The 16,315-nt window shown below is 39.5% G+C and overlaps 1 protein-coding gene across 8 annotated transcripts in view; it reads left to right on the top strand.

The window, feature by feature from the left end:
- Positions 1 to 16,315, top strand: part of HECW2 (HECT, C2 and WW domain containing E3 ubiquitin protein ligase 2) — a 438,960-nt gene that overhangs the window by 330,048 nt on the left and 92,597 nt on the right. For all 8 annotated transcript variants that reach the window (XM_066232561.1, XM_066232560.1, XM_066232559.1 and 5 more), the window contains one exon: positions 2,113 to 2,298. In XM_066232561.1, the coding sequence (XP_066088658.1) occupies positions 2,113 to 2,298 (186 nt within the window). The remainder of the gene's footprint in view (positions 1 to 2,112; positions 2,299 to 16,315) is intronic.

The raw sequence follows: 16,315 nt of genomic DNA, 5'->3' as shown, positions 1-16,315 counted from the left end.
AAAGCTCATTACCATTGCCTCCAGCCAAGTCAGTGTGGTCTCAGGCCTCTAAGCTTGCGATGGCTTATGTGAAAATAGATCAGCCTCACGGAGCCAGATGCAGAAAACAGCTGCCTTGCTGACTGTACGTTAAACTCCAAGGCAAGGTCAGCCATAGGCTAAACTATTAATTAGCTAACGTTTGTCTCTGACAGCCTTCAACTTCTTTTATTAGTCTCCTTCTCTGCTTCCATGGCTTCACCTTCTTATTTTCTCCTGCTCCCTAATTGCCCCGAGCCTCTGCGTAGGCCTGCCTGCCTGCATGCCTTGGCAGTACTCTGGGCTCTGAACTCAATTCCTCGCAGGCGTCAAAACCTTCTCAGACTAATGAAATATGAGCTCCAGATATTGGATACATGGGTATTAAGGAACTATATAATACACTAGTATTTGGGGATGATTCAATGTGGCCTTCCTCCCTCACTCCCTTCTTTCTTTCTTCCCTTCCTTCCTTCCTTCTTCCTTTCTTCCTTCCTGTCTCAATAGGGAGAAAAATTTTTAATGCAAAGGAAAGGTATATAATGATGATGAATCAAACAGAATAACTATATAATGGTTATTTTATATGTTGTAGTTTAGGTTACATGTCAATAATGGCAAACAACATATCTCAGTGACTTAAGGTAACAAAGGTTTGTTTCACATTCCAAATTGCATTGGCAGGGTTCTCTGATCCCTATAGTCACTCAGACACCTAGGGGCCCAGAGTGGGGAGCACCCACCATCTCAAACATTGCCAGTTGCTGTGCCGAAGGACAGAAATCTCTAGAGGGACTCCCTGGCGGTACATGCTTTGACTTGAACAAGACACTCTTAAAGGACCCTGGAAAATAAGGAGCAATGTTGGTGGTCCTCATACTCATTCATCTTTTATCCTCAATAGCTAGCACAGTACTGGAGCCAGCGATGACAGCGACTGGTTATTAAAATGAAATGACTGACAGGGATTCTGGTTTCTTTGGGGTTTGCCTTACTTCATATTAGATTGAAATAAATAAAGGAACCCATGAAGTACAACCTGGAGGTCCCCAGATTCAGGTAAGAGGAATTGAAAGCTCAGAGTCTTTCTGAGCAGAGTAATTTAATTCCAGGATAGAGCATTCATGGCCAGGTCATTTTGTGACTGTCATATTCCTTCTGATGTTTAAAGAAAATAGGTCTATCTATACAATTATTCCTTTTCTACTCCTTGGTCATGGTATTGTGCAGTGAATATTTGTTGACTGACTTCTATGTGGACAGCCTATGGTTTATGATCAGTTTTTAGAATATTCTTTTAAGTATCATAGAGATGAAGACTATAACGTTCTTTCGTAAAATAATTGGTTATATTGTGGAATTTTATGAAGTGTGCATTTTCAATCATATAAATTCAGCTGTATATATACACAGGAAAAATAGAGAAAGAAAAAGAATATATATGGAGATATATAGTCCAGACATTTCTGTCTTCCATTCCATTCACTGAGCTATGCCTCTAAGAAGGTGTGGGATGAAACATCTCAATCTATTGTGGTCTCAATGGAAGACAACGCAACTGTGAAAGCAACTTAGCTCATTGCATGTGCTTCTAATATGCAAATATATGCCAGGCACTTTCCGCTACAACTTAACTTCTAAATGTATGCCAACTGCTTCATCTGTCATTCACCCAGAGGGCTAATGATCTGTTCCGATGCTGGGGGGGGGGGGAAACTAGCTATTATTGGGGCTCACTGTAAGGTGGTATATTTGTCTCCAGCTTAGTGTGATTTTGACTATGTGTATGTTTTTTTTGTTTTGTTTTGTTTTGCATTTTATTTTTTTGCCTAAAACCAACTTTAGGACCTAACATCCCATTTAGAATGGGATTCCATACATGCCTAGACATCATCAGTAAAGATGACCTTATTTTCTATAGTCTTTCTGTATTATTTTGATCTACAATAAATATGTTGCGCTGTCTCTTTCCACGTGTGGGCCTAGAGTTATGGCGAAGCCTGTATACCCATCAGAAGACTAGATGTGCCCATGTGTCCGTTGCTTCTGCGTGTCACAAGTGGGTTAACATTGGCTCTCCCTTCTTTCCTCCAGAGTGCCTACCGCATGTTTACAAACAACACGTGTCTGAAGCACATGATCACCAAAGTCCGGCGGGACACCCACCACTTTGAACGCTACCAGCATAACCGGGACCTCGTGGGATTCCTCAACATGTTTGCAAACAAACAGCTGGAGCTGCCGAGGGGCTGGGAAATGAAACACGATCATCAGGGCAAGGTAACCTGCTGGTGACCTGGGCACTTGGCTCTACCCTTCCGGTGCGGGCTAGAAGCCCTTTGTGAGGGGAAGCATTCCTTCTCCTGTTTCTAGGGAAACCTGGATAAGCAGTTACTATGCTATTCTGAAGTAGTATATGCGGTGGACAGGGTGAGGGCATTTGTTTGCAAAGTATTCACTTTGCCTGGATATTCATTTTTCTACCTGTAATCTCTTACCATTTTCTGCTGATTAGAGAAAAGGTTTCTCAGGCAATGACACTTCCTTCTCCCTAGTTAAGCAGCTTGTGTTATGGATAATAGAATACAAGTTGTATTGTTTGAAGAAGGTTAGGAGGTTGCTAAGCAACTACACGGGTGTGTCCTTATGACCTTGTCTGGGTTTAGGCCTCGGTCTTACTGGTTCAGAATTCTGATTTTGTTAGCACATTGCACAGGGTTAATGAATTCATGATGAGAAACATAGCTGTGTCACATGGCCCAGAGTAACCACATGTGTACTTCTTTGTAGACAGATGAACCGAAAGCCAACTTATAATCAGGAGGCTATGAGTACAAAATCAGAATGAGAAAATTAGTAATTTTTATAAGATGATCCTCAGCTAAGAATTTATTTGACTCTTATTTGGCACCTACTATGAGCCATGAGCTGTTAAGCTTTTTATACGTTTAAGCTTCTGACAACATAGACAGTACTGTTACTGCTCTTGCCAGTTATAGAAAAGAAGCCTCGGGTCTAGAAGGGTTCGGTGACTGGCCCCGTGTCACAGAGATGGGCGTGACTGAGCTAGGCTCTCACCCCGGCAGTCTGATTGAAGGGTCCATGCTCTCGACCACATGATGCTCTCCAAGTAGTAACCAACTTCAGCTTTCCTGTCTGTAAAAAGACTTTATATCACTTGTAGGATGGGGAGGATTAAAATAACATGATGCTTGGCTTAATCATTCAATAAATATTTATTGAGCACCTATGCAAGACAGATAAACCAACGACTTCATACAACTGCCTTTCTCATGGAAAGAGACAGACAATAAACAAATACATAAATACGTGCCATGCTTACAGCCTATTAATGCTATGATTTAAAAGAAAGAAGGGGTCCGAGTCTAAACAAAGACAGAAGTAGAGTTTTTTATACAGGGTAGCTGGGGAATAGTCACAAGTAAACTGAACAAAGTGAGGAGGAAAGCGTGTCAGGAGAAGACCTTTCAGGTGAATGAAGGGTTTCAAGTCCTCGGTCAGTGCCATGCTCCCCAGAGCACCCTCACAGTAGTCCCACAGTGCCTTCTTATTATCCGGAACTGGCCTCTAGCCGAGAACCTATAAGCAGCCAAAATAGATGTTACAAAGTGCATGTATTTTAGCACATGGGAGGAGCTCTCAGACTTTCATTGAAACTATTTTGATTTATGTAAATCTTTCTAATAAACCTCTAATTCCCAAACTAGAAAGGATAAGAAGTGACAAGCATGACACTCAGAATAAATGGAAGAGAAGGGGTTTGTGATTATGTCCCTGGGCTGCAGGGAAAATAGCATTGTATCAGAGTCAGGCGGGCAAGGCAGGGAAGCCTTTCTAGGACACTAGGAAACTGGAAGCAGGGATGTCTGCCACTTCCTGTGCTCTGTCCTCCCAGAGGAAGTTGTCACATTGCTGGTGTTGAATTTGGTTCAATAGCCTGACAGCCAAGTGTGTGGAAACATTCTATTGATAGATGGGCATGGACGGGCCAGGTAAGGACTTTGAAAACAACTGATGGTATTTGTTATACCTGGGTATTCTAGAGCAGTAGCATACCTAGAATTCAGCTCTCTTCTCAACTCTGACATTTTCGTGGTGTCATGAAGAGTTATACTCATTGGACAACCACCAGTCCAGGAAAAACCGAAGTTGTGATAATACTGCATACCTTTCTGCTCTGTGCAGAGACTTAACTTGCTAAGTCATTTTGTATCCTTAGCTAAAGGGAATCGGGAACTCACCACACACATGTGGAGAAGGAGGTCCCTTTCTGCCAGTCCTAACTTGTCAGACATGCTTCAGGAGAGAGCTTCTTATTAATAACCACTGGATCTTGAGAAAAGTTTAAATTGCATTTAGGGAACTATTGAAGATGAGTTATGATCTAGTGTTAAGAACAAGTTCTGTCTCATAACTTTTATAAAAGTTTCGATGGTTAAACAGCAGTAAGCATTACCCCAGCTACATGGGTAACACCACTATTCATCTTATTCCCTGAGGGCTTTGACTCATGTGGGGGTTTCTATCGAAAGTCGTAGGCATTATAAAGAACCCAGAGTGTGGGCAGGTGGATAGCTGACCTCACAGTCCGCTGGTGGATTTGCAGCTGACTGCTGTTTGGCATGGAAGACATACAAGGACCCCTGCCTTGTGAGCAAAATGGATTATCAGACAGGCCTGAAAGTCTGTTGCTTTAGTCTGATCTTTCTGCTTCCTGCATTAGGACTTTAATAAGAATTTTAACTAAGCTGGACACCCTAACTAAAGCAGATATACCTCCCTGTGATTCCTCCCTATCCTTCCTTTACAAATGACTGGCTTCCAATGAACTAAGAAATAACTTACAGGAACGTGTGGGAGAGGCTCATGCTATGTCTGTGCTTGACTGTGCTACTTCTTGACTGCACATTGGAAGTCATAGCTCCTATCCTCCAAGCAATTAATAGGTTTTCTTCCAGCCTTAAAAATTTAGCCCCCCTTTTACTAACAACTTGCTTTGCTTCCAGAACACTTCAAGAGAATAAACTTTTTTTTTCCTTTTACTATAACATCAAAGGCTATAAAATGTTACAAAGTTATTTTCCTACAGTGATGCATGATTTCTAGAATTGACATGGAATAGGATGTCCAAATCTTCACCTACATGAAATGATTCTTAGGAGGAATGCTCTCAAATTCAATGCTTCAGACTTGTAAACTTTGTCTCCATCTTTTCTCAAGTGCAACATTTTCGTTTCGAGTTTTCATTAAGTTGTTAAACACACTTCTGAATGCCTACTGTGTACTTGCCACTATGATAACAGTGATACATGCTAACAGTGTAGCATTATGTCGTGTGGAACATTGACTACATGATGTTGTGAGCACTTAGATTTGTTCCTTTCCTGCTGATAGCAGCAATATAGATAACTGCTGTACTTTTCCACATTTTATAGATGAGGAAACTGAGGCACAGCATACTTGGGTAAATTGACCAAGGTCCCCCAATTAGTAAGAGACAAAGTTGAATTTGAACCTAGGCAGTCCAACTCCACAGTCTGTGCTTAGGGTCAATTATAATGAAGGGAGTAAAAGATGCAGTGGTGGAGTTGGGGCTTTCAGACCCATCATGGAAGGTCTGCCTAAGTGGGTGAGTTGCTCTTAGCGCTCCAGGTATTAGCGATCAGTTCTTTCTTGAATCCCCATGTAATTTCGCTTGTATTGTTTCATAATGTCTGATGGCATACTTGTTAACATGTTTTATCTCCCCAAACTGATGTCCCCTTCTTAAGAATTCTTTTATTTATTTTTTAGTATCTCCTTTTCTACCCTAGTGCTGGTCACATACAAGGTTCTCAAAACAAGTGTGATGAACGAAACTCATCAGCTGTAGTTTCCTGGTGATCCAGTAATCTCTGCTTAGGACAGATGAAGAAGGTGCCTGGCTCCCTGCAGCCCCCTCTCCCCTCCTCCTGTGCTCTCACCAGAAGTCACTCCTAGATTCACCCCGCTTGACCTCTCCTAATGCATATGTTGTCTTGGATTTTTCACATTACGTGTTTGAACAAGGCAATAATTACACTGGTACTGCAATTTAGCTGTCTTTGATTTTGAAAGAGACTTTTGTTCTAATTACTTAAGGCCAAGGGTTTAAATTGGGTGAGATTTCACAGGATTCTAGATATGGTATGCTCTTTTGGGGAGTTCTAGGGTGAAAAATGTTCTTGACTCACATAAAAGAAGTGAAAATGTCCTTTTAAAATTAGCCATTAATTACAGAATAATAACCAAATACCAGACCTTGTTAGGTAAGATGATGATGATGATAATGATAATGATGACATCAGTGATAAAACCTGCATTTATTCCATTCATACCGTGTCCCAGGCACTGTAGTAGGTACTTTCCCATGGGTTTTCTTATTTACACTTCATGGCAATTTACAAGTTAGGTATTATCTACTGGGAGGGTTTGTCTGGAAATGAGAGATACTTTATCAGCCCAAGGAAGAAGAGTTTCAGGCCAGATGCTGGGATTACTAGTACCCTTCAAGGCTTAGTCACACATGGAAATCTTGATTGGATTACAGTTGTTCTGTAAAAGCCGCCTCACCAGAATCATATACATGGCTTCATGCTTAAATACCATAGAGTCTTTGTGGTATTCTTATCTGCCAGGGGCACATAGAATAAGGTAAAGGAATGGAGTTCACATACCATATTTTTCACTCCATAAGACGCACTTTTCCCCCTCAAAAGTGGAGGGGAAAATGCCTGTGCATCTTATAGAGCGAAAAATATGGTATTTTATTAACTATTTTAACACACCGTTTGGTTCAGAATATATTTTTTTTCTTATTTTCCTCCTTAAAACCCTAGGTGTGTCTTATGGTCAGGTTTGTCTTATGGAGTGAAAAATACGGTATATTGACACATTGAATGCCAGGCTTTATATTAAATGCTAGGCTGTATGCTAAAGAAATTATATTGGCTCTTTTAATTTTTACAATAATCCTATAGAATAGGTTTTACTGGAGATGAAGAAACCAGGACTCAAAGAGGTTAAGGATACAAGTAAACTCTTGGATACAAATCCATGTTTTTCTGTATTCAAAACCTGTTGTAATTTTTCTATACAAAGTTAGTCTAGATCTCACTGGCCATTAGCCACCTAACATGAAACACTGTCATATAAATTTACTGTCATAAGATCTCCTATAAATTTTCTATCATAAGTCTTATAAGTTTCCTTATCTCTACAAATGAGTAAGTTGATCATCTTTTCATGTGCCTATTGACCATTTGTATATCTTCTTTGAAAAAAAATGTGTATTCTAATCCTTTGCCTATTTTTAATAGGGTTATTTATTGGTTTTACTGAGTTGTGAGAGTTCTTTATATATCCTGATTGGTAGTCTCTTATCAGATACATACTTTGCAAATATTTTCTCCTGTAGATTGTTTTTTTACTGTTTTTATAGCACAAGAATTTAAATTTTACTTTTAATGTAGCCAAGTTTATTTGTATTTTCTATTATTGCTTTTGCTTTCGATGTCATTTCTAAGAAAGCATTATCTAACCCAAGTTCACAAAGGTTTATACCTCTATTTTCTTCTACAAGTTTTATAGTTTTAGCTCTTACATATAGCTCTTAGATTCATTTTGAGTTAATTCTTTTGTATAGTGTGAAGTAAGGGATTCAACTTCTTCTTCTCTCTTTTTTTTTTTTTTTTTTGCATGTAGTTATCAAGTATCCCAGCACCATTTATTGAAAAAACTATTCTTGCATACCGATATCATCAGTTGATAGGAAAATGCAAATTTAAAGCAGAAATGAGACCCACTTGGTTGGCCATAAAACAAAACAAACCAAAAATAGGCAGTTTTTAAAAAAATGTTATACAAAGAGTTGCTACATGATACAGCAATTGCACAACCAAGGTATATGCTCAAAAGAAAGGAAAATTTACTTTTACACAGAAGCTTGTATGCAAATGTTCATAGTAGTGTTATTCATAATAGCTAGAGGGTGGAGACAACCCAAATACCCATCAGCTGATAAATGCATAAATAAGTGTGAAAGAGCCTTATTTATGCATTTTATAAATGCATATTTTAATAGTACACAGGAGTGCTATTTTATAGTACACAGGAGTGAAGTACTGGCACAGCGTGGGTGAACCTTAAATTTTTTTCTAAGTAAAAGAAACTAGTTACAACAGATCACCTACTGTATGAGTCCATTTATATGAAATGTCTAGAACAGGCAAATCTACAGACATAGAAAGTAGATTTCGGGTTTTCTTTGGTTGCAGGTAAGATGGGGAGGAGTGCTCATGGGTGCGGAGTTTCCTCCTCTGAACAGGGGAATGCTCTAACTGGTGATGGTGGTGGTTGCACAACACTGTGTATTTACTAAAAATCCAGTAAAAACCCACTGTAACTGGGTGAATTGTATACTATCTGAATTATCTCTCAATCAAGCTATTTTAAAAATATTTTATAGTAGGTTGTATGAAAGGAAGGCTCCCAACTAGATTTGAATTCAAATATGTAATGCATTTTTGGGGGGAGCTTTTAATTACATTTGGAAAAGTCTCCTATTCAGAATTCCACAGTGTATTTTAATCAATATTTTGTTCCATTACTTCATTTCCTTAATTATTTTGATTTTCTATGGTGAGACTGGCAATTAAGCCAACTTTTATTTATTTATTTATCTTTATCTTATTTTATTTTTTTATTCAGTGAGAGGAAGGAAGGTAGAGACAGACTCCCATATGTGTCCCAACCGGGATCCACCCAGCAAGCCCACTAGCGGTTGATGCTCTGTTGCTCAGCAACCGAGCTCTTCTTAGCGCCTGAGGCAGAGGCCATCGAGCCATCCTCAGCCCCTAGAGCCAACTTGCTCCAATTGAGCCATGGCTGCATGGGGGGGGGGGAGGGGCGGGAGAGAAAGAGAAAGAGAGAGAAGCGAGAGGGGAGGGGTGGAAAAGCAGATGGGAGCTTGGGTGCTCTGGCCAGGAATCGAACCAGGACATCCACACACCTGATGGACCGCTGACGCTCTACCACTGAGCCAACCGGCCAGGGCCGCCAACTTTTATTTTATGCAGAATCGTCCTTATGAGACTGTTCAATATTTATGTATTTGTTGGGTCTCAGGCCTAGGATCTTCACTTAACACAGAGGATACATTTTGACTTGCCTCATTTTGAAACAAAATATATAAGCAAAGAAAGTGGCTCAGTACAAAAAAAAATTTGGTTGCTTCCTAGTGTCATAATTCTTAAATTTTTGTACACTCTCAGGAGTGTGAAAATTAAGGGTAATTTGGGATCTAGGCTACAGTGTTGATATAAATGCTTTATATTTTTTGCAAAAAAAATATGTATCAGTAGTATTAAAATGTGACTTGTTTTAAATACTTCTGGTTCTTGACTGGGTTTGATCATTAGTATGTGCTCATGAAGATAATATGTATATATCTGGAAGACAAAGCTGGGCATAAATAAGGAAAATCAAATGTTATTTAACTTAGGGGCTCTTTCTCTCTCTCTCTCTCTTTCTATTTCTCTTTTTCTCTCTTCCTTCCCTCCCTCACTCCCTCCCTTTCTCCCCACCTCTCTCTCTCTTTCTTTCCTTCTTTCTCTCTCTCTTTTTCTCCCTTTCTTCCTTTCTTTCTCTTTTCTTCTCTTCTCCCCTTCCTTCCTTCCTTCCTTCCTTCCTTCCTTCCTTCCTTCCTTCCTTCCTTCCTTCCTTCTTTCCTTCTTTCTTTTGTGCCATTATTAATCTAATGAAATTAAACTTGAGAAACTAATGCCGCCATGGGGTTAGGGTTTCTGGGTCTATCACTATCTGATCTGACTTCCGTGAACCTCAGTTTTCTCTAAAGAGATGGTTGATGACCTGCCCTGTCCAGCTCCTGAGGCTGTGCTTAGCATCAGCTTAGATAACAGTCAGATTACAGATGGAAGAAAAACAATTAGGATGATAATTATTACAGTCTATCCAGTAATTGATATAATATTACTTGACTTATGGTGTAAAAGATAAAAGCTGTACAATAAAAATCTCTATAGGTTTGTGATTTAACTTGGGGAAAGCAAAGATACGGAATATACAAAGTAGCTGCAAAATAAAATGGACCATACTATTTTATTTATGTTTGACCGGGATAGCTTGCTAACCTGGTTAGTGCTACCCAGCTCACCAAAATTTTGATTTGAATGCTGAGCAGAAGTAAGGATCTATACAGAATATTAACGAAAGAGTTTTATCAATTTAGAATTTTATAAAAGTGATGAAGTGTTGTTAATGGCTGAATCCTTACTCTAATGGAAGTACATAATGGTTTTATAATTCTGTAGGATTCATAGCAGTGTCCTGTCCCATCTCTTCATGAATGGCTGATCACCCTTAACCAGAGGTCCCCAAACTTTTTACACAGGGGGCCAGTTCACTGTCCCTCAGACTGTTGGAGGGCCAGACTATAAAAAAACTATGAACAAATCCCTATGCACGCTGCACATATCTTAAAGTAAAAAAACAAAATGGGAACAAATACAATATTTAAAATAAAGAACAAGTAAATTTAAATCAACAAACTGACCAGTATTTCATTGGGAACTATGGGCCTGCTTTTGGCTAATGAGATGGTTAATGTGCTCCTCTCACTGACCACCAATGAAAGGGGTGCCCCTTCCGGAAGTGCGGCGGGGGCCAGATAAATGACCTCAGGGGGCCGCATGCGTCCTGCGGGCCGTAGTTTGGGGACCCCTGCCCTTAACCATGGTGATCCAACAGCACGGCTTTTTCAAAGTAGGGTTTCTTCTGTAGTTCTTGGTCTCGTCCATGTTTTTCATGAGCACCGCAGGACAGTCTGCCTTCAGATGTTTGCTTCTGTCTTAAAACTGTGTGACAACCCAGAGTGGCCTCTGTTTTTCTATCATGAGCGCTCTATTATTGTGCTCATTCTGGTAGATTTGTTCTCCTGCCAGATCAGTGGCCTTCTCCAGTGGTGACCATCTTAAGCAGCCGTGGTCATAAAAGTAGGGGTTTGAAAACATCCTTAGCAAGATACGTAACTTTCTCCCGAGAACTGGATCTGAAATCAAATCCGCACATTTGCACAGCATCGTGCACTTCCTGTGTGAGGCCACTAAACACTCCTCCCTCGGACTCCTTTACCCTGAGTGCCTCCCCTTGGGACTATACAAGAATGTGCTCCAAGCACTGGTAGAGAATCTGCCAGGGTCTGGTGCAGATGGACTTAGTTTTGGCATGAGATTCCTGGAAATTTTTCATAACAAAGGTAGGATTTGAACTGAATTTTGAATGATGAGTAAGATTTTGATGAAAAGAGATTATGGGGAAACATCCAACCTAAAGGTGTGGAGATAGGAACACATCGGGTGGGTATTTTGGTTTCTGTGAAGGAGTTATGAGCAAATTTCAAGAGACTGTATTAGCTACATTCTCTCCCCCCCCCCCCACCCCAGCCTTTATGTCTTTAGTTGGTTGGATGAGGCCTGCCCGCATTAGGGAGGGCAGTCTGTTTAACCAGTCTACTGATTCAAATGCTGATTTGATCCACATATCACAGACACCCAGAATAGTGTTTGGCCCATAAAATTAACCATCACAGACCCGTATCAATGAAATAAAATCAGTGGAAGCCCCATTACAGAGGGTTAAGGATAACTGAGAAACAAATGCAAAATGACATGGATAATTAGAGAAATACTATGAAACTTTTGACTTAAGTTCACATAATGGGTTTATCATTTGGCTTAATTTTTTAGAAAAAGTGTTCTATTTGATTTTCCTTTCAGATGCTAAGTCTGGAATAACGACTTCTCCCCCTGCCTCTTTGTTTTGTATTCTCAAAACAGTTAACACAGGGTCCCCCCACCACCACCCAGATAATTCTACTTGGACCTAAATTAAAATACTAAGAAACAGTGAGCTTTAAAAATGGTATATCATGAACTTCACGTTTTCTTTGTTACTAAAAATGTAAAATGGTAACCATCCTATTTTAAAATGATATATTCCTTCCCATAGTTTCTAATGATTGTCCCTACAAAAAACATGTGCTCTACTATCTTCCAGCTAAATTGATACCTAGTTCTGCATTCAAGTTTTGTAACTCTGGGGGTTTGTGACTTTGGATGTCAGCTTGGGGGTTTGCGTCTATGGGGATAACTTTTAGAAGAGAACAAATATTTGTACAGAGAACGTGGCCACAGTCTGAGCCTACGTGAGGGTTCTTATTTTTCCAGACCCTAATAGCTTGTGTGGCTACAGAAGTTGCCCCAGTGATGACATAAACTGTGGTTTTCGATCCCACATGAAGGGCTGGTAACCACAATTTATTGGGTCAGGTTCATCTCAATGAGTAAAATGCAACTTAACATTGTAAGGTTTTAAGTTACTACCAAAAGTCTCCAAGCAGGGTATATTCTGCACTTTGAAAAATAAGGTGCTTTTCTTTTTGGTCAATTTAACCACCACATTTGTTATTTTTGTGGCACATCTCTTCCTGCTTTCAAGCAACTGTTATCTCTTCGTGGAGGTTACCTGGTTTAATCACCTCATTACACAGCAGTCCTGGTGGAGATGTAACGAAACTCTAAACTTACACATAGCGCATGGTTTCTAGACAACTCTTATTCATTTTAAGGGGGTAAAAACTATTAGATCAAAAATCAACCCCCATAAATACACATAGAAGCCAACGGTAAAGAATCTCCCTGGGCATTCACCGATTGTGAATGAGAACAGAGCAGAGATTGAGTTTGTGAATATATTTCTGAGTAAAATGCTAGACTTACGGAATCTTGAAGGAATTGCTCAAGTATGGACATGGCCTCTGCCTTTCACTTTTAAACTTGTCTTTGTGGCCTTCAGTGGATCTTTTTAAAAAAAATAAATGCTATTTAAAAATTGCATGGCCAAGTCATTCTTCTCCTCTACCTAAAATGGGCTGATTTGGAGAACTGCATTTGCAGTCTTCTACAATGATGTGCTGGTAAATGTTTAACAGCTAGTTCTCCAGGGTAGGTGTGAAGGAGGGCTGATTTGTAGCATTTGTCATTTTCCATGGTGTAAGTTCTCCCACCTTTGCCAATTTCACCCTGCCAGTATCCTTATCAGCCAGCACACAGGATACCTTAAAACTTCTCATCAGCCCTCATAAGCCAGTTCAAGCCATCCCCAGCATATTACTGGCTCTGCTATATTTCCAACACCTAAATATTTACACTTCCACTCCCAGCACATAAACTATCTCTCTTTTAGCTAACAATTTTACATCTAAAGTGTTGGAAGATATTGCATTTATTCACATCTATTAACCAACCAGCTGTTTCTAGAATGCTAGCTTAAGTACCATGATTCCTGTTTTCTCTCCCAGCAACTAAAGATCTGTGTTCATAGCAGTTTAACACAACAACCTTCTTTAACTTTTTTGTGACGGATACAGATATCATGAAATATTTGGGACTACTTCTTCCTTTAAATCAGGGCTAGTCAACCTTTTTATACCTACCACCCACTTTTGTATCTCTGTTAGTAGTAAAATTTTCTAACCGGCCACTGGTTCCACAATGATGATTTTATAAAGTAGGGAAGTAACTTTACTTTATAAAATCTATAAAGCAGAGTTACAGCAAGTTAAAGCATATAATAATAATTATTTATCAAGTACTTTATGTCAGATTTTCGCTAAGTTTGGCAGAATAAATCTTTATAAAACAACTTACAATAGTTAAATCTATCTTTTTATTTATACTTTGGTTGCTCCGCTACCGCCCACCATGAAAGCTGGAACGCCCACTAGTGGGTGGTAGGGACCAGGTTGACTACCAATGGTGGAAAATGTTAGCATGACTATTATTTTACTCATAATAAACTATATCAATACACCTTTTTCATCTACTATTGGTAATGGAGTTCTATTTGGGATATAATAAAGAGAAGATAATACCATATAATTGCTTATATCATATTTAGGGAGATTCTAGGGAGGAATCCAGAACTGAGAAGAAATTTCTATTTTGAAAGAGAATATGTGAGTAAATACAATACAATTCTTATAAAAATTAAAGTTGATTGCACTTAACTTTTTTTTTTAACATTTCTAACACCTTAGAGAGTTGAGAAGCCAGAGGTTAGAATAGAGTCATTATGCAGTACTTCTAACTCAGAAATGGTTGGTCTTTCATTGTTTCTGTAGCTCTTTAAAGAAAGAATGATAGAAGATCTGATGTTCTGTCTTTCTGTAGCGTAGTTGCAAGTGCTTTCTGCTTTATTTTGTTTACAAAGTCTTTTAATATGGATTTCGGGCTTGGCAGACTGTTAACTGGAAACAATTTCAAACTTCTGTAACTTAGATTTGTTGAGCTTGAGGTTGGTATTTCTTCACAAATACTGATGGCCTTTTCTTTTCCTAAAATAATAGACATTTAAAAAAAAAAGAATTGTGTAAAGAAAGAAGTGTGTTTTGTTTGGCCTCACTAGAATACCACTTGGCTCCAACCATATTTCCTGACTGTGACCATGCCCTGAAGCAGGCAAAGGGTAGAAGCTTTTAAAATAAGATTTAAGTTTGTGTATTTGCATTCCTTTCAGTTTTTAACTGTGTTGTTAGTCTTAGCTGGTCCAGCACTATGAAGCTTGAGTGAATTTCCTTAATGAAACTTAACAGTAAAGAATCTATGTTGTTCAGATTTGCTTTGCTGACGGCAAATCTGAAAAGGATGCATTTTTTGATGCAGTTGCTTTTTTTCATGGAGTCTACATTCTCAACATGCTATTTATCAAGACAGTATTTGTTATTACATGTTAGATACTTTCATAAATAAAGTCAGGCTATTCAAGAATGGTGACATAAAATGTGACCCAAATTAAAAAAAAACAAAAAACAGTACTAGGTCAACTTTATTACTGGCTTGAACTAGTTAGGATATCCTGTGGGAAAGCAATCCACTTTCCTGACATAATTGATTTATGTGTCAGAAATAGAAATGGCAGGCCTAAAATTTACAGCGATTTCTCTATGGTTTCCTCTCTGTTTTAAAGGAGAATACATTTTTCACAACTCATCTGTGACCTGAGTAGTCCCCTTTATGTGGATAAAGCAGATTACCAAAGTCACCTGTCTAAGGTCACACAGCAGGCGGAACAAAGCCAGAATGCTTGCCGGAGATGGCTTCTTTGTGTTGCATTCTGTTAGTGCTCTAGCTATGTGGTTTTACTAGAGGTCTGAATTGAGACCTTTCTCCCCAAGTACTGGGCAGACTTAAAAAGCATGTGTAAACAATATACACATTGCATTTGACTTTGAACCTGAGCCCCTTATGAGATACAAATCACACCTATTCCCCGCCCACAGCCATGCCTCCAACAGGTTAGTGACCAGAATCATGCGGAGTTTGATTGGGGTCAAACTGGACAGTTTGCTGTCTGGCCTCAGTAGCAACTTTTTCAACAATGAAACAGCCATAAGGCCCAGCACTGTGAGTGACTGTTGTTGTCAGCCTAATTCAAAATATACTTACCTGCTTTTCTAAAATTAAGTACTATGTGAGGAATGAGGGGAGTGGGAAGAACATAAAAAGGAAAAGATGGGAGGCAGAAAGCAGAATGGAAAGAAAAAAGATACATGAAAAGGAGAGGGAGTGAAAAAGGTACTGCTCTCTGGGCTCTGGAGTTAGACAGAAAGGTGGGTTCAAATCCCAGCTTTGGTTTCCAGTTGTACATGTCACTTAAATCTGGAACTATATTAAAAGTGAATCATAATGAGATATCATCCCTGGTCAAATAATGAAAATCCTTACTGATATTGATTGCTGGCTTGTGTGTTCTTCTGTGCTTTGCTTTTTAGAAAGACCAGATTTCCTCTGCAGTGCTGAGACTTCAGTGCTCAAGTTAGGATTTGGTTTGTGACAAAGACCCGTATTTTGTTTTATTGTTTTATTTATTTTTTATTCAGTGAGAGGAGGGGAAACAGAGACAGACTCCTATATGCACCCCGACCGGGATCCACCTGGCAAGCCCACTAGAGGGCGATGCTCTGCCCATCTGGGGCATTGCTCCATTGCTCAGCAACCAAGCTCTTTTTTAGCAACTGAGGTGGAAGTCATGGAGCCATCCTCAGTGCCTGGGGCCAGCTTGCTCTAATCGAGCCATGGCTGCAGGAGGGGAAGAGAGAGAGAGAGGCAAAAGGGGGAGGGGTAGAGAAGCAGATGTGTGGCCAGGGCTCTACCAACTGGCCAGGGCTCATACAAGGTTT

Source organism: Saccopteryx bilineata, chromosome 5 (assembly GCF_036850765.1).
Source record: "Saccopteryx bilineata isolate mSacBil1 chromosome 5, mSacBil1_pri_phased_curated, whole genome shotgun sequence".
NCBI lineage: Eukaryota > Metazoa > Chordata > Mammalia > Chiroptera > Emballonuridae > Saccopteryx > Saccopteryx bilineata.
Note: the sequence above shows the minus strand (reverse complement) of the source record. Positions and strands in the feature narration are given on the sequence as shown.